This window comes from Macaca nemestrina, chromosome 7 (assembly GCF_043159975.1).
Source record: "Macaca nemestrina isolate mMacNem1 chromosome 7, mMacNem.hap1, whole genome shotgun sequence".
In the NCBI taxonomy this organism is placed as follows: domain Eukaryota; kingdom Metazoa; phylum Chordata; class Mammalia; order Primates; family Cercopithecidae; genus Macaca; species Macaca nemestrina.
In genome coordinates, this window is record NC_092131.1 from 50,020,575 (window position 1) to 50,044,720 (window position 24,146).

The 24,146-nt window shown below is 38.3% G+C and overlaps 1 protein-coding gene across 1 annotated transcript in view; it reads left to right on the forward strand.

The window, feature by feature from the left end:
• ARMH4 (armadillo like helical domain containing 4) overlaps window positions 1-24,146 on the forward strand; it is a 158,984-nt gene that overhangs the window by 128,846 nt on the left and 5,992 nt on the right. Inside the window, exons 7-8 of the mRNA XM_071100109.1 lie at window positions 17,142-17,173; window positions 23,857-23,991. Of these exons, the coding sequence (XP_070956210.1) occupies window positions 17,142-17,173; window positions 23,857-23,991 (167 nt within the window). The remainder of the gene's footprint in view (window positions 1-17,141; window positions 17,174-23,856; window positions 23,992-24,146) is intronic.

The following is a 24,146-nucleotide window of genomic DNA, read 5'->3' on the forward strand; positions in this document are numbered from 1 at the left end:
TGTTCCAGGTGGTGAAGCTCCTGGTATGCTCAGCACAAGCAAACAAGAAATTGTTCATTTGTAGTGACACTGCTGCAATTCAGGGTGTACAGGATTCCCATGGGAAAAACACCCTCCATGAAAAATAAGTTCACCTGAAAAATTACAGATCACACAAGGAAGCAAATGTTCCAGCAGGAGGGAAAGTAAGTAAATGTAACAAATAGGAGGGGTAGCATCTTAAGAACCTGGCCAAGTGGAAGCATGTTTCCAATGACTAAGGAATGAGGAAGCTGAGATTGACTGTTCTTCTTCATATATAGTCGAACAGTTGCTACCAGGGGCATGTAACATGCTTGCTTAAGCGATTAAAAAAGGGGAAAGACAGAGTCTGGCCTGTTCACCTGCTATCCTGTAATGGTCTGTCAAGACCTTTAGGTTTTTTCCTACGGTTCAAGAGCTGAAGGAGACTTTCAAGTAATCCATTTAGATAGCAGAAAAGTTCTGCCTTTGAGTATATTAACTGTAATGCTTTTGATGTATAAAAAGCTACACATATTAAATGTGTACAACTTGATGAGTTTGGGGACAAGTATACACCCCTGAAACCATCACCACCAAGGCCATAAACATATCTATCACCTCCCAAAGTTTCCTCTTGTCCCCTTTATTATTATTATTTGTTGTAGGAACACTTAACATCTACTCTCTTAGTGGATAGAACATGAGCTAAATTTTCTCAGCACACACGCACACAGGTAACTGTGTAGATGTTGTAGATGTTAATAGATATGTTAATTAGTTTGATTGTAGTGATCATACCTGTATCAAAACACCAAGTTGCACACCTTTAAAAAAATCTTATTTTAACAGAGATAGCCTATGACTTTCAAGACGTCATGAAGAGCCACACCAATGTCTCAATACCCAAAAGTAAAGGGATATGTCCTCCCTGAACATGGAACTAATAGATTTGATGTTCTAAATTAGAAAATAAAAATAAAACAAAACTTTAGAGGACTCCATCTTCTTCTCCTAGCCATTACCAACTCAGGGTTACAAGTATCTTCTTTAAGTAAAATTCAAAACTGCAACTTAAAAAAAGACCCTTTTAGCAGATTTTAAGTGTACAATACGGCATCATTAGCTATGGGAACTATGCTGTATAACAGATCTCCAGAACTTATTATCTTACATAGATGAAATTGTCTACTCTTTAATCATAAATGTTCAGGTGTTCTTAACCAAATATTTGCCTTAATCTCTCTTGAGTGTGCAGCTTGGTATTTGCCCATTATTGTGAGGAGTGAAAATTATGAACTGGTAAATGGAACTTTTGGAAAACAAACCCTGAAGCTTCCTTGAAAACCACTTTAGTACTTAGTACTCCACTTCTAATTGATTTCATCTGCTGGCCGAGTCAAGGCACTAGAGAGATGGGAGCTTCCTGTTGGTTAAGTAGAATCATGTCAGAAACTCCAGCTAAGGGCCAATGGCAAACAAGAGACTAGAGCCACTTGGTCAGTAGGCAATCTTCTATTTACCTTAGCCCTATGGTCAAGCGATGGCTTTTTATCAGTGGAAGCCCCCAAATTTATATAAAGGAGAGGAATGTGCTTGGGGAGCTTGTCTTGATGCTAAAGGGGTTTATCACCTTACATAAAATTGAGAATGAGGGAGGGACTGAAGGTAGAGCTGATGGGTTTTATGGTTGCTAAAGCCTCGGTTATATCTCAAGATGGCAAATTTTCAATTCAGCAGACCTGGTAAGCATGACACACAAACTTGACTTTGCACTGGAAGCTTGATGATACTGAACTTCAGAAAGCAGTATACTTTCTGTTAAAAATAAAGTATGAAGGCCAAACTATTTTCTTTTTCACCAATGGATTGAAGATCAGGTAGTGCAAATGTGAGAAGAGATCTCATGAGAATGAGAATTTCAGGTCCCCTGAGCATGTACTTGATGCTGCTGGGTGGTAAAATCATAGATCAGAAACCTTGGTGCTCAGCAGAAACTTCAAGGGTGCTTAAGTAAAGAGCAGTGATTTTTTTTTTTTTTTCCACCTCATGATCAAGCATAGGGGGAGGCAAATATTTTTTTTCTCCCCTGGTGAATAATGGGAATCAATATTGTATGTTATTGCTTTCCATTTGGGGAAGAAAAAGGAAGACACATTGAGGGATGCTTTCTTCCTCATTTATGTATCATGTATTTCCCTATGGTTGAAGTTCATGACAGCCTTCTCATCACAAGAGTTGTGATAATAGGTTTATAGTTTATAAATATTGTTAGCACTAATGAATAACCCTGGCAGGATGTACAGTTGATTGCAGGAAGTTCTCTTTGCATCTTCCCAGTAGGTATCTAGTGTCATTCCTAAACTTACAATTAACTAAAGACATTCTTAATATTACTTGAAAGTAGAGATTAGGGTATCTGGGCTCTTTGCACCCTTCTTTGTAAATATCAGTGCAGAGCTTTCAGAATTAATTGCTTCTTAGATACACGATTAATGTTCACTTAGTTCTGTGCAAAGAAGTGGGTCATTCTATTTATTGGAATCATGTTGTTCTGTAATTACGTGAAGAGCAAATTATTATAGACAGTTTCTGTGTGATTTTGAAGCAGGTAAATTTAGCATCATTAGAGAATAATCTGTAGCTAGAAAAACTCAAGATTCTTTAAAAACATGCAGATAATACTTAAAACTTAGTAAGTTTTGTTATTCTTAAATGTGTTATATAAGTTGGAAAAAAACCTCATTTCTTGGGTTAGAAATAGCATTTATGGTTAAATAACAAGAAAGAAGAAGAGCTGGTCTCCATTTATTTCTTGACACTATAGAAATACTGTAATTGAGATTTAGTTACACATGCTTTGAACAAAGAACTATGCTCTGATATTTCATTTATTTAGGTGGAGCATACATTTCTCTTTTCATTGATTGAGATAACAAGTTTCCCACCTTGAAAGATGCGATATTGAAAAATTTTCTATTAAAGAGACTATAACTCTTTCAAAATTCAATGGGAACCTAAGGAACCTATCTATGAAGTATATCTTACAGAATGCTATATGGGAATGCTATATTTTATAAATTCAGGTAGCCTGAAATTCTTGTTAGAATTAATTTAGATAAACAGAGATGGCTTCTACCTTGAACTTGGCCAGTTTGTCTGCCTCCCTTATATGCCTCATTCTGTTCATTTTAGTGCAGATACATTTCATTTTATTGTCTTTCACTTTATTGAACTTTTCAGATACTGCATTTCTTAAAAATTGAGGGTTTGTGGCAATCTGCACTCAACAAGTCTGTTGGTATCATTTTCCCTATAGCATGGGATCACTCTGTGTCTCTGTGTCACATTTTGGTAATTCTCTTGACATTTCAGCCTTTTTCATTATTATTTTATCTATTATGGTGATCTGTGATCAGTGGTCTTTAATGTTACTACTGTAATTCTTTTGGGGTGCCACCAATAGCATCTATATGAGATGGTGACCTTAATTGATAAATGTGTGTGTTCTGACTGTTCTACTGACTGCCCATTCCCTAATCACTCTCCCGTTCTTCAGGCCTCACTATTCCCTGAGACAAAACAATATTGAAATTAATGAAATTAAAAGCCCTACAATGGCCTCTAAGTGTTCAAGTGAAAGAAAGAAACACACATCTCTCACTTTAAATCAAAGGCTATAAATGTTAGGCTTAGTGGGGAAAGGCATGTTGAAAGTTAAGACAGTCCAAAAGTTAGGCCTCTTGCACCAGTTAGCCAAGTTGTGAATGTAAAGGAAAAGTTCTTGAAGAAAGTTAATAAATTGTGTGTGCTCTAGTGCACACACAAATGATAACAGAGACACAACGTTATTGCTGATGTGGAGAAAATTATAGCGGCCTGTGTAGAAGATCAAATCAGCCACAGCATTCCCTTAAGCCAAAGTCTATTCCAGAGGAAGACCCTAACTCTCTTAAATTCTGTGAAGGCTGAGAGAAGTGAGGAAGCTGTAGAAGAAAAGTTGGAAGCTAGCACAGGCTGGTTCATGAGGCTTAAGGAAACAAGCTGTCTCCATAATATAAAAGTACAAAGGCAAGTAGAAGCTGCAGCAAGTTATGCAGAAGATCTAGCTAAGATCCTTGATGAAGGTGGCTACTAAACCACAGGTTTTCGTTGTAGATGAAATAGTTGTATATTGGAAGATATTATCTAGGGCTTTTATAGCAAGAGAGAAATCAGTACCTGGCTTCAAAGCTTCAAAAGACAGGCTGACTCTCTTGTTAGAGGCTGATGCTGCCGATGACTTTAAGTTGAAGTCAGTGCTCATTGGCTATTCCTAAAATCCTAAGGCCCTTAAGAATTATGCTAAATCTACTCTGCCTGTGTTCTATAAATGGAACAACAAAGCCTGGATGACAGCACATCTGTTTACAGCATGTTTTACTGAATATTTTAAGCCCACTGTTGAGACCTACTCTTAGAAAAAAAGATTCCTTTCAAATTATTACTACTGCTCATTGACAATGTACCTGGTTACCCAATAACTCCGGTGGAGATGTGCAAGGAGATTAATGTTGTTTTCATGCCTACTGATACAATGTCCATTTTGCAGTTCATGGATCAAGGAATAATTTTAACCTTCATGTCTTATTATTTAAGGAATACATTTCATAAGGCTGTAACTGCCATAGATAATGATTCATGATGGATCTGGCCAAAGTAAGTTGTAAACCTTCTGGAAAGGATTCATCTTTCTAGATGCCATTCAGAACATTCATGATTCATGGGAAGAGGACAAGTTATCCTTAACAGGAGTTTGGAAGAAGTTGATTTTAACCCTTATGGATGACTTTGAGGGGTGCAAGACTTCATTGGAGGAGGTAACTGCATGTGTGTTAGAAATAGAAAGAGAATTAGAATTATAAATGGAACCTGAAGATGTGACTGAATTGCTGCGATCTCATGATAAGACTTAATTGGATGAAAAGTTGCTTCTTGTGGATGAGCAAAGAAAGTGGTTCCTTGAGATAGAATTTATTCCTGGTGTGAACAGTGTTGAAATGACAACAAAGGACTTAGAATATTACACGAACTTAGCTGACCAAGCAGTGGCAGGGTATGAGAGGATTAACGCCAGTTTTGAAAGAATTTTCATTCTGGGTAAAATGCTCTCAAACAGTATTGCATATATAGAGAAATCCTTCATAAAATGAAGACTCATTCAATGCAGCAAACTTCACTGTTGTTTTAAGAAATTGACACAGCTACCTCTGCCTTCAACAACCACCACCTGATTAGTCAGCAGCCATCAGCATTGAGGAAGACCCTCCATCCAGCAAAAATAGTCTGTGAAGGCTCAGATGATCATTAGCATTTTTTGGTAATAAAGTATTTTTAGTTAAAGTATGGATGTGTTTATTTAGACATAACGCAATCGCATGCTTACTAGACTATATTGTAGTGCAAATATAACTTTTACAGACACTGGGAAACAAAAAAATTTGTGTGACATATCTTATTGCAGCATTTGCTTTATGATAGTGGTCTGGAACTGAACCTACAGTATCTCCAAGGTATGTCTGTGGTTGGTTTTAATGTACGAAATGAATGAAATTGGTATGGCAAAGGGCCAGCTTGCCTATATGGTGACTGAATTAGACTAGTGTCTTAGTTTGAGCTCTCCTTAAAAGTAGACCCTGTGACAGGATTGGATATAAGGAGTTTATTTGGGAGGTGATCCTAGGAAGTATGGAGAGGGAGTGAGGAAGTGAGGTGGGGAGGGTGGAAAGCCAATAGAGGAGATGCTAATCAGTGGATTACTGCTAGAGCTCCTTGCTGCTGGGGATTCTCTGGGAAACTGTGTAGAACATATGTCAGGAATGAGGAAAACGGGGGGATTTAACTGATATAATGAGACAGAATAGTGGCTTACTCGAATGATGTCTACCTGTTAATCCCTGGAACTTGGGGATATGTTACCTTACATGGCAAGAGCTACTTGGCAGGTGTGATTGAGTTAAGGACCTGGAGATCGGGAGATTGTCACAACGGTCTCTCTGAGAGAGAATTAAGGAGGTTAGAGTCAGAGAAGAAAATATGACAATGGGAGGCAGAGCTTGGAGGGTGGGGGTGGGGACAGAGAAAGACAGAGAGAGTTGAAGATGTTATGTTGTTGACTTTGAAGATGGGGGAATAGGCCATGAGCCAAGGATTGCATGTGGATTCTAGAAGCTGGAAAAGGCAAGGAAACAGATTCTCTCCTAAAGCCTCTAGAAGGAATTAATCCTGTTGACACCTTGACTTTAAGTCATGAGTCTGAATTTTGGCCTTTCCCTCTCCAGAAATAATAAGATAAAAAATGTGTGTTGCTTTATTCCACTATGTTTGTGGTATTGTTTTTTGTTTTTGTTTTTTTTTTTTTTTTTTTTTTTTTTTTTTTTTTTTTTTTGAGACGGAGTCTCGCTCTGTCGCCCAGGCTGGAGTGCAGTGGCGCGATCTCGGCTCACTGCAAGCTCCGCCTCCCGGGTTCACGCCATTCTCCTGCCTCAGCCTCCCGAGTAGCTGGGACTACAGGCGCCCACAACCGCGCCTGGCTAATTTTTTGTATTTTTAGTAGAGACGGGGTTTCACCGTGGTCTCGATCTCCTGACCTTGTGATCCGCCCGCCTCGGCCTCCCAAAGTGCTGGGATTACAGGCGTGAGCCACCGCGCCCGGCTGTTTGTGGTATTGTTATAGTAGCTATAGGAAACTACTATACTATACCAGTGTATTAATATACTTGCAGCCCTCCTTGGTTGCAGATGGCTCCTAGGTGATACCTGCTCTTTGTTTGTGGTCAACCCACTGAAGGCTCCGTGGCTAGGGGACACCTCAGGCTCTGATCCTCAAGCCTGCATGGGATGGAAGCAGTCTGCAGGACACCTCCGCAGTGGGCCAGGGCACATGAGTGGCACACAATGGGCTTAGCTGAACCCGAACAAAGGATTTCTTTGATCAATGATATGTGAAAATGTCCTCATAAATGCTTGGAACGAGCTCTTCTGGGTTGTTTCATATGAAACAGTTGTTTCAAACAGAAACAGTCCAGGTTTCTGAGCCTCTCTGACCATTCCATACCTGTCTCTTCTCCTGTCACTTTCTCCTCTGGCTTGTCTTTAAATGTTGGGGAACCAGGATTGTGATCTTGACCTCCAGTGTCACTCTGTGATGGATAATTTTATGTCAACTTGACTGGACCATGTGTGCCCAGGCATTTGATCAAATATTATATTGGTCGTGTTTGTGAGGATGTTTCTGGATGAGATTAACATTTTGTATTAGTCCATTTTCATACTGCTATGAAGAAATACCCGAGACAGTGCAACTTATAAAGAAAAACCCACCCCCATGATTTAATTATCTCCCACCGGGTCCCTCCCAAGACACATGAGGATTGTGGTAGTTACAATTCAAGATGAAACTTGGGTGAGCATGCAGTCAAACCATATTGCATTTGAATCTGTAGACTGGGTAAATACCCTCCTAATGTGGGTGGGCTTCATCCAATCCATTGAAGGCTTAAATGGAACAATAAGTCCAACTGCCCTATGAAAAGGGGCAATTCCTCCTGCCTGACAGCCTGAAAGTTGAGACATTGGTTTTTTTCCCTCTGTCTTCGGGCATGACACACCAGCTCTTCCCGCATGTTGAGTCTGCAGGCTTTTGGACTACATCAGCTCTCCTGGTTCTCAGGCCTTTGGACTCAGGTTGGAACTAAACCAGTGGCTCTCCTAGATCTCCAGTTTATAGATAGTAGATCTTGGGAAGTCTCAGTTTTCATTATCACATGAGCTAACGCCTTATAATAAATCATTCTCTCTCTCTTCAGCATTGCTCATTCTGAGTTTTAAGTTTCACCCTAAGATTTCTGCCACTCAGTTGGCTGTTTCCCAATGGAGAGTTAAAGATGCTGCTACCCTGGCATACAGGACTGAGTTGGAAAAGTCCTTGGCAAACATGGAAGTAAGAGATCCAGTTTATTTTCTCTGAATGAGAAAGACATATACAAAGAGAATCCCCTCACCCCACACACAGCACAGACAGGAAGAGAGAGACAGGGAGAGAAAGATAGATAGAGCAACAGAACCAGGCAGACACCCAGACACAGAGTCAGAGAGAAAGAGACAAGGGAAGGGAGAGAAAGGACAGAAAGACACAAATCACAATGTGATATGCAGAGACACAATGAGAGACAGAGACAGAGGGAGACACACATAGAGGCAGAAAGAGAAGCACATTTGTCAGAGAGAGGGGACGGGGAGGAGAAGGTAAAGGAGTTGGAATGCCAGGTGCGCTAATACACACCACCCCCCAGCTTGAGTATGCCCTATCTCCAGAGCTCAGGAAAGCCCCATGGGCTGTGATAAGGTCTCCTTGGCCACCTGCTCTCACCCCTGCCCAGAGTGACCCATGGGTATACTGACAGGTTTTAGAGCCATAAAGGGCTGGTTTCAATACCGGATCAGCTGCTTTTTAGCTATGTGACTCTGAGCACTACTTGAATTTCATTTTCTTCATCCGTAAAATAGGGGATAATAATATCTACTTTGCAAAATTTTTGTGAGGTGTTCAACAAATCTTTATTATTATTTCAGACAAATCCTCGATCTCTTCTGGCTCCCATCGCTTCCCCTTTAGCAAAAGGGAATTTATGCATATCTCTGGGATAAATGTAGTTCATAAAACTGTATTACTGGAAATAAATCAAAATTAAACATACTCCTCTAAATAAACAGTTTGGGATACTTTTCAGCCTCAGCCCATTAAAACCAATCAGTCTTGCAATTAGTAGGATGCATGGAAATGTTATTTTATTTTTTAAAATTCTATTTTATTATTATTAGTTTTGAGACAGGGTCTCGCTCTGTCACCCAAGCTGGAGTGTAATAGCGTGATCTCGGCTCACTGCAACCTCCGCCTCCTGGGTTCAAGCGATTCTCCTGCCTCAGTCTCCTGAGTAGCTGGGACTACAGGCGCATGCCACCACATCCGGCTAATTTTTGTATTTTTAGTAGAGACGAGGTTTCACCTTGTTGGCCAGGATGGTGGAAATGTTATTTTATCTGCAGCTGCATCTTTGATCTTCACACCCTTTTTGTTCAGCAGAAAAACTAGGAGAGTGGCAAGTTGCTACACTTGGGATTCACATACACAAGAGGGCGCTGGCGAGCATGAGAGAGGATCTGTTTTTAATAACCCATGACTACTTTTTAATAAAAAAAATTAGTTTTTAATTGACAAATAAAAATCGTATATATTTATCAACATGACAATTGACATTCAAAACAACATGATGTTTTGAAATACGTATACATTGTAGAAAGGCTAAATCAAGCTAATAACATAATTAGTCTTACCCCATATAGTTAGCATTTTTGTGGTAAGAACACTGAAAATCTACTCTCTTAGCAATTTTCAAGAATACAATACATTGCGATTAGCGATAGTTATGTGTTGTACAATAGATCTCTTGAACTTATTTCTCCTCTCTAATTGAAATTTTGTATCCTTTGACTAATATCTCTCCAATGTGTCCCCCTCCTACACCTGGTAACCACCATTCTCTGCTTCTATGAGTTATACTTTTTCAGATTCTACATATAAGTGAGATCGTGTGATATTTGTCTTTCTGTGCCTAGCTTGTTTTACTTAACATAATGTTCTCCAGGCTCATCTATGTTGCTGCAAATGATAGGATTTTATTCTTTTTTATGGCTGAATAATATTCTACTGTGTATATATACAGTACCACATTTTCTTTATTCATATGTTGATGGGCATTTGATTCTATATCTTAAGTATTGTGAATAGTGTTGCAATGAACATGAGAGTGCAGATATCTCTTCAACATACCGATTTAATTTCCTTTGAATATGTACCCAGTAGTGGGATTGGGGGATCACATGATAGTTCTATTTTAATTTTTGAGGAACCTCCATACTGTTTCCCATAATGACTGTACCAATTTCCATTGCCACCAACAGTGTACAAGGATTTCCTTTTCTATACATCTTGCCAAACCTTGTTATCTTTTGTCTTTTTGATCATAGCCTTTCTAATAGGTGTGAATTGATATCTCATTGTACATTTAATTTACATATCTCTGATAATTAGTGATGTTGAACATTTTTCATGAACTTTTTGGCCATTTGTATGTCTTTTTTTCAGAAATGTCTATTCAGTCCTTCCCCCATATTTGTTTTCTTGCTATTCAGTTGTACGAGTTCATGATATATTTTGGATATTAACCCCTTATCAGATATATAGTTTGCAAATATTTTCTCCCATTCTATAGCTTGTCTTTTCACTCTGTTGGTTGTCTCCTTGGCTATATGGTATCTTTTTAGTTTGGTAAAATCCCAGTTGTCTATTTTTGATTTTCTTTCCTGTGCTTTTGGAGTGATAGCCAAAAAATCATTGCCATGTCCAATGTCATAAAGCTTTTCCCCTATATTATCTTCTAGTAGATTTATAATTTCAGGTCTTACATTTAAGTTTTTTTTTTTTTTTTTTTTTTTTTTGAGACAGAGTCTCACGCTGTTGCCCAGGCTGGAGTGCAGTGGCACTATCTCGGCTCACTGCAAGCTCCGCCTCCCGGGTTCCCGCCATTCTCCTGCCTCAGCCTCCTGAGTAGCTGGGACTACAGGCGCCCGCCACCGCGCCCGGCTAATTTTTTGTATTTTTAGTAGAGATGGGGTTTCACTGTGGTCTCGATCTCCTGACCTTGTGATCCGCCCGCCTCGGCCTCCCAAAGTGCTGGGATTATAGGCTTGAGCCACAGCGCCTGGCCACATTTAAGTTTTTAATTCATTTTGAGTTGATTTTTGTATATGGTGTGAGATGAGGCTCTAAGTTTATTCTTTTGCATGTGGATATCCAGTTTTCATAACATAATTTATTAAAGAGACTGTCCTTTCCCCATTGTGTGTTCTTAGCACCTTTGTTGAAAATGCATGGATGGTAAATGCATGAATTTATTTCTGGGCTCTCGAGTCTGTTCCATTGGTCTGTGTATCTGTTTTTATGCCAATGCCACACTGTTTTGGTTATGTAATGTATTTTGAAGTTAGGTACCTTGATGCCTCCAGTTTTTTTTTTGTTGTTGTTGTTGTTGTTGTTGCTCAAGATTGCTTTGGCTATTTTGTGGTCTTTTGTGGTTCCACAGAAATTTTAAGATCGTTTTTCTCTATTTCTGTGAAAAATACAGTGTCATTGGGATTTTGATAGAGATTGCACTGAATTTGTAGATGGTTTTAGGTTATATGGACATTTAAACAATATTAATCTAGTCTGTGAACATGGAATATTTTTCCATTTATTTGTGTCTCCTTCAATCTCTTTCATCAATGTTTTATAGATTTTAGTGAGCAGGTCTTTCACCTCCTTGATTACATTTATGCCTAAGTATTTTTTTTTTTTTGTAGCTATTGTAAATGGAATTGTTTTCTTGATTTCTGTTTTAGATAACTCATTGGTAGGATAGAAACTCTTGATTTGTGCATGTTGATGTTGTATCCTGCAAATTTACTGAATTTGTTTATAACTTCTAACCATTTTTTTGGTGGAGTTTTTAGTGTTTTTTTTTTTATTATTATTATACTTTAAGTTCTAGGGTACATGTGGATAATGTGCAGGTTTGTTACATATGTATACCTGTGCCATGTTGGCATGCTGCACCCATCAACTCGTCAGCACCCATCAACTCGTCATTTACATCAGGTATAACTCCCAATGCAATCCCTCCCCCCTCCCCCCTCCCCGTGATAGGCCCCAGTGTGTGATGTTCCCCTTCCTGAGTCCAAGTGATCTCATTGTTCAATTCCCACCTATGAGTGAGAACATGCGGTGTTTGGTTTTCTGTTCTTGTGATAGTTTGCTGAGAATGATGGTTTCCAGCTGCATCCATGAGATTATGTCATCTGTAAACAGTGACAATTTAAGTTCTTCCTTTTATTATTTTGAGACAGGGTCTTGGTCTGTTGTCAAGGCTGGAGTGCCGTGGCATGAACACAGCTCACTGCAGCCTCAACCTCCTGGGCTCAAGCAATCCTCTCACCTCAGCCTCCCCGAGTAGCTGGGACTGCAGGTGTGCCACTACACCCAGCTAATTTTTATACTTTTTGTAGAGACAAGGTTTTGCTATGTTGCCCAGGCCGGTCTTGAACTCCTGGGCTCAAGTGAGCTGCCTGCCTCAGCCTCCTGTAGTGCTGGGATTACAGGTGTTAGCCACTGTGCCTGGCCAAAGTTCCTCCTTTATAATTCGGATGGCTTTTATTTTGTTCTCTTACCTATTTGCTCTGGCCAGGACTTCCACTTCTAAGTTGAATATAAGTGACAAGAGTGGGCATCCTTGTCGTGTTCCTTATCTTAGAGGAAAAGCCCTCAACTTTTCACCAATGAGTATAATATTAGCTGTGGGCTTGTTATATATGACCTTCATTCATGCCTACTTTCTTTTCTGTGTACCTTTCTCTCTACTAGAAGGAGACCAGAGGCCTTATTATAGCACTGTGCTCTTGGATTTGCATTAAACAAAATTTCAAGAAAGATAACAAAACAGTGGGATTAGAGTGAATCTGTAGCTGTGGGCTGAGCTGTGAGCCAAGTGGAAGGGCTGTAACTTCTTGTGTTCACTATCAGCAATCTACTATCAACTTTAATTTGCAAAGGTTTATGGAAATTTGGGGGGTTTTGTTGTAAAATATGCTTTTTTCTTAATTTAAAAGTAGTGAGAAATTGTGATTTGCTAAATCCTAAAAATACAGAGGATAAAAGAAAAATCACCCATAATTCTACCTTCCAATTAATCAGTCAACCGAATTGATTAATTCAGTTAACATTTTGATGTGCATTGTTCAAATTTTACACATAATATTTTTTATCTACAAACTGAGGCTCACATTATACTACACTATTTTTTTCCTTTGCAATATATAAGTTGAACAACATCTTGCCTTTAAGTATTTTAAAAATAATTTTATTTTCATATAATACTCTGTAGACATAACCTAAGGTTTTGTTTTCCCTTGAGTGTTTAAACCAATCCTGTCTTGTTGGATATTAATATTGTTTACATGCTCCTTTCTAGTATAAATATTTTGTGAACATGATTTAAACAAAATTTTTGTGAATATTCATGATTGTTTAAGATACATGTCTTCTATAACTGGAGCTTTGTATAAAACATTTTAACCTTAATAAAGCTTTTGATATAGATTGCAAATCTCCCCTCCCCCTCTGTAGCTCTGAAAAGCTGTATCTGTTCATACTTCTTTAATTACTGTGATGTTTCTCTATTTTTTAAAAATTGCAGTTGTCAGTTTTCCTGTTTATAAATAACGATCTTTAAATTTTTTTAAATTTAAATTTAATTTTTTTTTTTTTTTTTTTCTGTAGAGACAGGAGTCTCGCTATGTTGCCTAGACTGGTCTCAAGCAATCTGCCTGCCTTGGCCTCCCAAAGTGCTGGAATTACAAGCATGTGCCAGTGTGTCTGGCCATCATCTTTTTTTTTTTAACAAAAGTATTTCTCTATAATTTTCTTTCTTCTTGCATTGCATTCTCTTATCGTTTTCTACCCCTTAAGTTTTAAAACGTTCATTGCATAAAATTTATATTTATTTTGACTTGAATGTTTTGCTGAAAACTGTTTACAGGATCCTCATGAATGAGAATCATGCTTACTCAAAGATTGTGAACTCACTTAAATAAATATTTTCTGAAAGAAGAAAAAATACGTATTAAGCACTTGAGTGTTTAATATTATGCAGAGGGCCTTGGCGGATACCTGAGAAGCACAAGGCATGGCCCTCCAGGATCTCGTGTTCTTAGATGGGGAAACATCATCAAGCTCACAGTCTAAGAATAGTGTTTCCTCAACCTTTTTAGACCTATGCCCACCAGAATAGTTTCTCACTATCCTCTCTCACCAGCCAAGAATATTTTGCCTGCCTTTCCCACTCTGTGTTATGAATTGCTGAACTAGATCAAAGGAACGTGCTCCTTCAGATATCTGTGCACATGTAAACATCTTGCACTGATGTGCCTTCTTGCCTTCAGTGGAGAATTACTTCATTAGATAATCATCCAAAGTAGGACTGTGAAATTTACTCTAAGAACCTAAGATGTGGACAGTTTACCAGTGAAGCCTGGGTTGATAAGGCCTAAGTTAAAATACTTCTCTTGGCGATGAGTTTCCTACAGTACACAAGCCTATCAGTGCCTTGGACCCTGGGTTGGTCTTTGCCTCCTTTTCCTCTTCTCCAGGCTATCCCTATCCTGCACCATCTTGCCTCCTCCACTAGGTACTCATATTAACTTTCCTGCCTCCACCTCTCTTTTGATTTGCCCTATTTGTTGTATAATACCCAAGTGAGTCCCTGATTGCAAGCATCTTGCTTCAAAGGTTGGTGGGTTCTGCCTTGCACTCTAGCAACTGGCTTTCCTGCTCTGTTCTTCACTCTTTCAGTCCCTACATTGCTGCTTGTCATCCACTTCTCATCATAGACTTGGTGGCCTAACCCCTTTCTCAGTGGAATTAGTTTTATAACTTCTACTGACTTTAGAGCGTAATGCCTGATCAAACACAATGTACATAATATTTGTTGAATGAATGAATTGGAAACATTATCTTGCTTCTGTTTAAATATATGTCATGGGCTTAAGTGAGATGTATTTACAAAATACTCATATTTTACTTACCTTTCTTCCCCTCCTGCCCTAGATTTCTATACTAAACACTTTGCATGTGTTATTTCTAATCTTCACAACAATCTTGCAAGACAGATGTTGCCATCTCTCTATGTAAGGAAACTGTGGGTCCAGAGTTTCTCCAAATTCACTCAGTGGATCAGTGATGGATCTTACTTCTCTATGGCACCACTCCTAGAATCACTAACCCCTGGCCTTATTCTAGAGGTTCCTAGACTTGCTTCTTTTGATCTCCCCATGACCCTGCTCTTATCCTGATTGATCACCACCATCTTTGTCTGAATCCCTTTGAGACAGAGGGAGCTAGGAGGGAAGGACAAGAGAGAGGTCTTGACAAGGGCTCTGCATGAGAGATTAAAGCCAGGACCCGAGGGAGGTAGAAGGGTCAAAGGTATCCTCACATTTTCAACTTGAAGGAGAACAGTGGTAGTATCACTAAAAGAAATCGGTAGTTCAAAAGTCTTACTCCTGGGTTTTTAAAATTAGGTTTGAGTTCCAATCACTTTCTTTTTTTTTTTTTTTTTTTTTTTTTTGAGATGGAGTCTTGCTTTGTTGCCCAGGCTGTGTGATGTTGGCTCACTGCAACCTCTGCCTTCCAGGTTCAAATGATTCTCCTACCTCAGCCTCCTGAGTAGCTGGGATTACAGGTGACTGCCACCACATCTTGCTAAATTTTTTGTGTTTTTAGTAGAGACGGGGTTTCACCATGTTGGTCGGGCTGGTCTCAAACTCCACTTACTTCGGCCTCCCAAAGTGCTGGGATTACAGGTGTGAGCCACCGTGCTTGGCCCCAATGACTCTTTACTCACTGGTTAACCATGAACAAGTCTCTTAGCTTCTCTTGAGCCCCAGTTTCCTCATCTTTTCCCTGAGCATAATCTGACCTCTCATGTTTGTCATTGGTTTACTGTTCAAGTGATGCAATGCATGTGTCATGCTTTGTAAGGGCTGGAGCTGTGTGCACGCCAGCCATCATCAGTATTTTCAGATTTATTATTACTAGAGTCAGATTGTAAATGGAGGCACCGACTTCTTGGTTAAAGTATATCTATGCCAGGGGCCAGCAAATTATAGTCCATGGCCCATATGTAGCCTGCTGCCTGGTTTTGTGTGGCCCCTGAGCAAAGAATGCTTTTTACATTTTAATAGGGTTAAAAAAAATGAAAAGAAAAGTATTTATGACATTTGAAGGTTACATGAAATTCAAATTTTAATATCCATAAATAAAGGTTATTGGAGCATAGCTGAACCTATTTATTTATGTGTCGTCTACGGCCACTTTTGTGTTATACAAGAACAGAATTGAACAGTTGTGACAGAGACTATACACTCTGCAAAACCTGAGATATTAACTATCTGACTCTTCGTAAGAAAAGTTTTCCACTCTACTTCCTTCCTTCCTATCTGTTGAAGCTTCTCAAAAGCAGAGAAAATTCCAGGAAATCTTAAAAGTCTTTTTACACTTACTTCTTTTGTTTGATAATAAAGGTAAAATGAGAATATATTTGTCTTTTCTTCCTCCTTTCTGATGCTTTTACAAGTAAATCTTCATTCAATGTTGAAACATTATTATGACTTTGAAAGGTAATTAAGGGTAAAACAAACAAACAAACAAACAAAAAAAAAACCGCCAACAAACTCAAACCAACCTTAACATGGCCATTCTAACACTTATTTCAAAAATGAAATTGATGCTTCCTTCTACTCTTGGCTTATTTATGAATTCCCAAATGGCTGTAACTATGGTCTACATACAATTTCATAGTTGATCAGCCTTTTTCAGTTGGCTTTGTAAATATTACTTGGTCATTGCTTTTATTTTTCATAGTGGTTGTATTGCTATAGAATGGTACCGTTCACAAGTTATATGTCTTTCAGAAATACTTCTTGTTCTTGCCTTTTGTCCAATCCTTGCTTCTTCAAATATGATTGCAACTGCTTCTCTTTGGAGCCAGCTCTGGGCAGCCTGGGCTTGCTTATTTTCCCTTCCTACCTTAATCTCTGCCCTCTGATATTGATTCAAGTGCAGCATTCCCACTGAGCTTACAAACTGAGAAAGATGAGGAATAAAGCCAAAGAAAAAGTGTCAGAGAATAAATGAACTTGATATTTTAAAGATGATTTTCATTTTGCCCACACTTCCCCACCAATCATTCAATAATAATAGAAAAAACATTTAGCAAACAAAAATATTCTCCATTTATCTAATAATGATATGAGGGATGTTTGTGCTCTCCGTTGCATTTCTAAATAAGTAGAAATAAAAACAAGACCATTATTGTCATTATGTTATACTGTTAATCCTTTTACTGTGTTTAATACAAAAAAACTCTTCAATTTGTCAAATTAACTAAATACCATGAAATATAAGTAAAAATGGTTATTTATATTTTATTATCTTTTTTTTTTTCTAGTGAGAAGCTGGATGGAAAAATTAAAAGACAAGGTAAGAAAAGTATTTTCTTCCATTGGATTTATTTTTAGGGGCGTATAGCTTTGTTAAGCAAAAGATCTTCAGAGTAGTGGAGCTTTAGTTTATTATTCTGATTCTGGTAATCTATCTAAAGATTCAGGGCCGCTTGCAGTACCCTGCAAAAAAGAAGGCCTTCCCTTTAAATCCCTTCTTTTGGAACACGGGAGACACCTTATTCTTTGGAGTACCATTCACTCATATAAAAGTATAAGAATTTACCTTGTTTGATATGCTCAACAGAATAATTGACATATCAAGGTGAAGTTTCTTTTCGGGGAATTTCAGGATTGTAATTCCATTCCTTCTGGCTTTTTTTTTTTTTTTTCTCTCCAATATGGGACGCTCTAGGTGTGCAGTTTATCACAGTGCTGCTACTTACTAGGTATTGATGAGCTGACCTGTCTGGAATGGCCAACTATAGAAAAAGATTTTCTTTTTTTGCATTAATTCTGCCATCTACATAGTGATTGACAACGTTAACTTCCAGGTTGATATTGTTTATTTTCTTTTGATTTTCAACCCTCTCCAAGTCTTTGCTTTTGGTTACTTGGTAATTTTAAACCGAATTACTCATAAAGATATAGATGGAGTCCTGAATTCCTTGTTGTAGCCTGTGTCGGATCCCATTATTACAGCCCAGCTCAGATTTCATTGGGATTTCGGCTAAATGGAAATCTTTTCAGTGGTCAGATACTGAGTTACCTTCAGTTCACCAGTCTCAATATATTTCTATTGATGGCATTCCATATCTTTTTTATTACCTGCAGTCAATTTCCCTCATATTTGAATTATTAATATTATTTTACTACAGCTTAATATTAAAGAATACATTCAATTGCAAATAAATTTATATAATTGTATTAATTCTCCTTATTATTTCTGTTTCTAAGTAAAATTTAGCACAGATAATGTTTGAGAATGAGACTATTTTATGTTCATATAAATTAAAAGTGACATTGAAAAATTTTAAGCCTGTTGAGGTCAATGGAGGCTGTTTTGGTGTTTGTAATGGGTCCAATTGTGAGGAGAGGTGGGCTGCGATCAGATGGACTGAGAAACACTGGAGGGGAAGAAAACTTCGAAAGTTTAGAACTGGATATATTTACATAGGTAGTGTTTCCTGTTATTTTTCAGGGAAAAATATGATGCAATGAAAATTAAACAGGATTTGTTACGTTAACCTAGGAATTCATATATCATTGTTTCCATAGAAAGTATCCTGAGTTATTTAACAAAGAGACCCCCCCAAAAAAAAAAAGTCTTAAGAAAATAAATTTTGTCGGGTAACCTGTTTTGAAATTTGGTATTGTTAAATTTCTTATCTGCATGTATGTATAGCTTTACCATTCCCTTAAAATAATCTGTGCAGCTTTAGAGAAAGGCTGTCTATTTTTATTCCTATGAACCCTTTATTCTTACCTTGTCTCAAAATCTTGGTACCTTTTTCTTGCTCCTTTTTATCAAGAGAAATAATTTTGTGTGTGACCCCTAGTTTTCTGGCTTATTTTGAAGTTTTTCAAGCTTTCTCATCACTTTCTTCTGTAGTATTTTTTTTCAGTATATTTTAATTAAAAAATTGTAGGAAGCAAATTTTGGATTCCAGTGGTGACTGTCATGTATGCCTATCTCTTCATCTTTGACTCTTGGAGGGACTCATTTAAATCTTCCCCATATTCCCTGCCTTCGTCCATGCTTGAGCAATTACATGCTAATTTGATATGTATATTTTATATGTATATACACACATATGTACATATATCTTCCTTTAACAAGTCTTACAGGTGATCCTGGTGCATGCTGAAGTTTGAGAAGATACGTGTACATAGATCTTACACACATATATCTTCCTCACTCTCTATTTGTCTATTTGTCCATCCATCCGTTCATCCATCTATCCCTCCGTCATCTATTAAAGTCTTGTTAGTCATTATCTTCAGAAACTATTTGAGTACGAAGCTGTTGTCTCTTTGATGAAAGTCACAGAATCCCTTAGAACTGAAAACTAAACTACATGCCTAACCTGGCTCTTCAGGCAAGCCAGGACACTCTGTCAGGTTAGCTTCATTTAATTGTTTCAGTACTGAGTCTCTGTTGGTTAGCTGGATTGTAGAAAGGGTGGTGTTTTCAAAAGTTCTGAATTGTTCCTTTTGTTATTGTAGTTTAGTCTTTCTATATTAAGATTAAGATCAGCTGTGAATGACAGAAAATCCACCCCCACTCCCAATGACAATAGCTTAGCCAAGATAGAAGTTTGTTATCTCTCTCTCTCTCTTTTTTTTTTTTTTTTTTTTTTTTTTTTGGCAGAGTCTAGCTCTGTCACCTAGGCTGGAGTGCAGTGATCTTGGCTCACTGCAACTTCCACCTCCCAGGTTCAAGTGATTCTCATGCCTCAGCCTCCTGAGTAGCTGGGATTACAGACATGTACCACTATGCCCAGTTAATTTTTGTATTTTTAGTAGAGACAAGGTTTCACCATGTTGGCCAGGTTGGTTTTGAACTCCTGGCCTTATCTGACCTGCTCACCTCAGCCTCCCAAAGTGCTGGGATTACAGGCATGAGCTACTGTGCCTGGCCCCTATTGTCTCCTGTTTTTAAGTTTGAGATAGTCACAGGTTAGTGGGGAGTGACGCAGTGACAGGGGCCCAAGCTTCTTCTATTTGATACTCCACGATTTGTGACCTTCATCCCCACGGTCACCTCATGATCCTGGATGGCACTTCTGACTTAGCTATGTGCATATTCTAGCCAGAGGAAGGAGGAAAAAGGGGAGGCTGATGATACCCCTTTCTTTTTAAAAGGGAGAATAAAAGCACTCTGTCATTCTTAAAGGGAAGAATAAGGGCTCTGCTCCCCTTTTATAGAACATATCTTGAAATTTTCTTATGCCACTGACATATCATGTTCTTGGTGAAACTTACCAATGGTTGTACCCAGCTTCCCAGTAGGCAAGAAGTCATCTTGATTTTGTGCCCACTCCCAAATTGGAGGCTCTTTTACTATAGAAGAAGAAAAGAACGGATATTGAAGGACAGTTCCTGTATTAATTCCATCATTAATTGTCCTCTTGGCTAAGTGTTCAAGTCGGTGATCCTTGTTAGGCAAGTTTTAACTTGGCTACTCATTAGTGTATCTTTTCAGCATCTAAATTGCTTTTCAAAACTGAAGATGCGTAACAATTTTAATTGTGTAATAAAGACCAGGCCTGTTGTTACATCAATAAAACCAATATATTTCTTCTAGCTTAAGGAAACCATCCAGAAAATGAATGGCCTAGACTATACTTTATAGCAGCAATTCTCAATGTATGGTCTGGACCAGCAGCATCAGCATCACCTGGAGCTTGTTGGATATGCAAATTCTCAGACTCCACCGTAGACCTACCTCCCAGGAACTCTGGGAATGGGGCCCAACAGTCTGCATTTTAGCAAGTCTCGCAGGTGATCCTGATGCATGCTGGAGTTTGAGAACAACCATTGCACAGAAATCGTAAGGATGCTGTCTCAGTTCTGCAGATTTTAGGCAGTAAAGCATATCATTTGGTTTCCTATCGGCTTTCTTGATGACAGAGGTTCTGAACAAATATGTCATCCTAAGAAGGAAGGATACCTTTCTCATTGACTTCAAACAAACAAAACTTCAAAGCCTAACAAAAACAAGTATATTTAGCAATATTTTGACTTATAATTTACTTTAAAATTTAAAACTTTATTTGGAAATAATTTAAAATTTACAGATGAGATACAAGAGTAAGAATGGTACAAAGAACATTCCTACACCTTTACCTGGATGCGCGTGTTGTTCGCATTTTACCCCATGTGCTTTATCATTTGCTGCCACGTTCTCCTCTTTTTTCCTGAACTATTTAAGGATGAGTTGCATGTGTTGTGGCCTGTTTACCCTTATATACTTCAGTGTATATTTCCTAAGAATGAGGGTATATTTTAAGCAGATCTTTGTGCAGTTATTAGTTGGAGTATATTCAATATCGATATAATACTTTCATGGAATCTAGCATTCATATTTCAGTTTTTTCAACAAACCCAAAATATCCTTTATAGGAGCATTTTTTTCTCCTCTCTTAAAGAATCCACTCTAGGATTATGTAACACATTTAGTTGTCATGTTTCTGTAATTTCCTTTAATTTGTAACATTTTTATAGCCATCGTTTATCTTTTATGACATGAACATTGTTAAAGAATATAGTCTTTTTGAAAAACAGAATATACTTTCAGTTTGTTGGATGTTTCCTCATGATTCGATTCAGGTTATGCATTCTGAGTTGGAATAATACATTGGTGCAATTGTGTCTTTCTCAGGGTGTCCTCGGGGCACGTGTATATGCAATAATTTGGAACAGAGAAAAAGTATTAGGCAGAATTTATAACTTAAAACTGTATGCATGTTGTCTTATTTCTTTTCATTGCTGAAGAAATCAAGCCATGAGCAATTCTAACAGAAGAGCTTATTTTCCCTTAGTCAGTTTAGAAAGAAGAATAGTTAAATTACATCTTAAGATGGTATGTTGCTTTGCTCCCATCTTGTAATTTACTTGTAATTTCAAAGCAAGGCAGATGCCCCCCAAAAAGAAAAAAAAATCGAGGAGACAAAAAAGAGAGATGTAACTGAATTTTTGTGAAATCTACATAATTGAGAGCTCTAGCCAAATTTAACCATTCCACAATGAAAGTATACTTTAAAACATCATGTTGTACATGATGAGTACGTACAGTTTTGTATGTCAATTTACAAATATATATGTCAATATGAAAAAATAAAGCTCCATAAGTAAAAGACTTAAGTGTGTCAATGAGAAATGCGGAAATGGTGACATATTTGAGAATACCAATGTTGTTGGCATGGGATTAAGTTACAGAGTATGGGGAGACCTCCACAGAGGCTGATCACATTGACCTTCCAAAAGTTCAAATGTTACTGTGCATGAAAAGCCTAATCATCTGGGCTTAAAGGTTATCATATTTTAGCATGTATGTGTTTCCATAAACTGGGAATGGTAATTAAAAATAATTCACAGTTCTTGTGTGAGCACCAATGCTTTGCTGTTGTTCAGTATTTTCCCACATGGAAAATTACAGAGTTTTTATGAGCCTTAAGTAGATTTGGAAGAGCTTTAGAAAAAGTTTGGGCTTCTACAAAGCATATTAATTTATTGAAAAATGACTAGGCTTTGTTTCTTGGGGAAAAATACTTAGTATGCTGAGGAACAGTGGTATTGTTCTCAAATTAATGGAAAAATTTCCATATTTTGCCCTAAGTTAAGACTCTGGGAGGCAGAAACAGTGAGGGAGCTGGCTGAATACAAGAGGAAGGTGCTGCCGTTTCACAAGGTCTGATGTATTCCTTGGATGTCCTGCTAGAAATGTCGGGAAAACATCACAGCCTACATACTTCAGCACTTTCAGGAAAACTTTTATCCTCTGTCCTGCTCTGTTTTTGGCTCACTTTGAAAAATACTAAAAACAGTTTGTGCTGTATTAGAAATTTAAAATATAGTCATATAAATGAATAGACTTGTGAACAATTTTAATTGTTTATGTATTTTATATGGGTAGGCTTCTAGGAGGGGTTTCTTGGGAGGTAAACCATTACCTGTGTTCCCCCATGAAAGGGCTGTAGGTTAGTACATACCCTGTTAGCCCATAGGAGTCTTATTGACCAAGGTGTAGGGATCATTGTACTCTGAGTACAATGGCCTTGCCCTAAGCTTGGGTAGGTCCTGAGGTACTTACTCAAGTCCAGGGATCATCCTGCTCTCTGAGGACCAAAGTATCCATAGTGACACCTTGGAGACACTGGAGACATAGATGAATTTGACACTTCCAGGACCTTTTGGAGGTATTGTGTTGTTGGTTGTCATCTTTGTGTCCTTCTCTGTCACTTCCTTTCTTTGGGGATGGGACATTCAGAATTCCCTCCCACCCTCCAACTTTGTCTTGTCTATTGGGAAGGAGATTCCATTCACAGAAATCACTCCATCCATTTTGTGTGCACACTCTCTCCTTGTCCTTGTCTTTTCTGCCTTTGCTCCAACATCTAACATTCCTCCCCTTGCCTTTGCAGGCCCTTTTCTTCCTTGTTTTCAGAAGCCCTCCCCTTTTACTCGCAAGCATTTTCATCTTTCTTCTCTTACTGTAATGCAGCTAAGACAGACAGACAGAGGGAGAAGAGAGGACCACTACTGTCAAGGCCCTCTTTTTACCCCCCAGCAAATACAGTATTTCAGAGGACACTTTGACCTCCTTTAAGCCTGACTCTGGCTGATATTTCCAATTTATAGCATTTTAGTAGTCCTGGCATTCTCAGAGGCTTACTTCATCCATCTTTAATACAAATTATATTTCTGTCATCAGAACCTGATGTTGACAAATGTGCATAAGCTAGTGGCTGGAAGTGCCACTAGGTCTGGTTGATTTATTTCTATGCTTCTATGTATTTGAAATATCCCCAAAATAGGCCTACCTCTCTCTCTGTTGCCTTCTCCCTAAAAAGTTACTGTATTTTAGGTTGAGTTTTATCTTATAACAAAGCAGACGGGATAATTCAAAGTGTCTAAAAGCCTGCTGCCATCCAGCAGAAATGAGAAACCCAGGGCAGTGCTCTGTTTAGCATCCTAATGTGTGTTTCCTTTTCTCTGCAGGCTGGTTACATGTCTGGGATGCTGGTGCCTGTAGGGGTTGGGATAGCTGGAGCCTTGTTCATCTTGGGAGCCCTCTACAGCATTAAGGTTATGAATCGCCGAAGGAGAAATGGTTTCAAAAGGCATAAAAGAAAGGTATGGAACCAACAATAGCAAAACCTAATCAGTTTCAGAACATTCTTTGCTTATCTAATTTACTTAATAAAGCACACGGAGTTTAATGATGCTCGAGCGGTATTGACGTGCCCAGTGGTCTGGATGAGCTGCTGTAGCTCCTGCCTCGGCTGCAT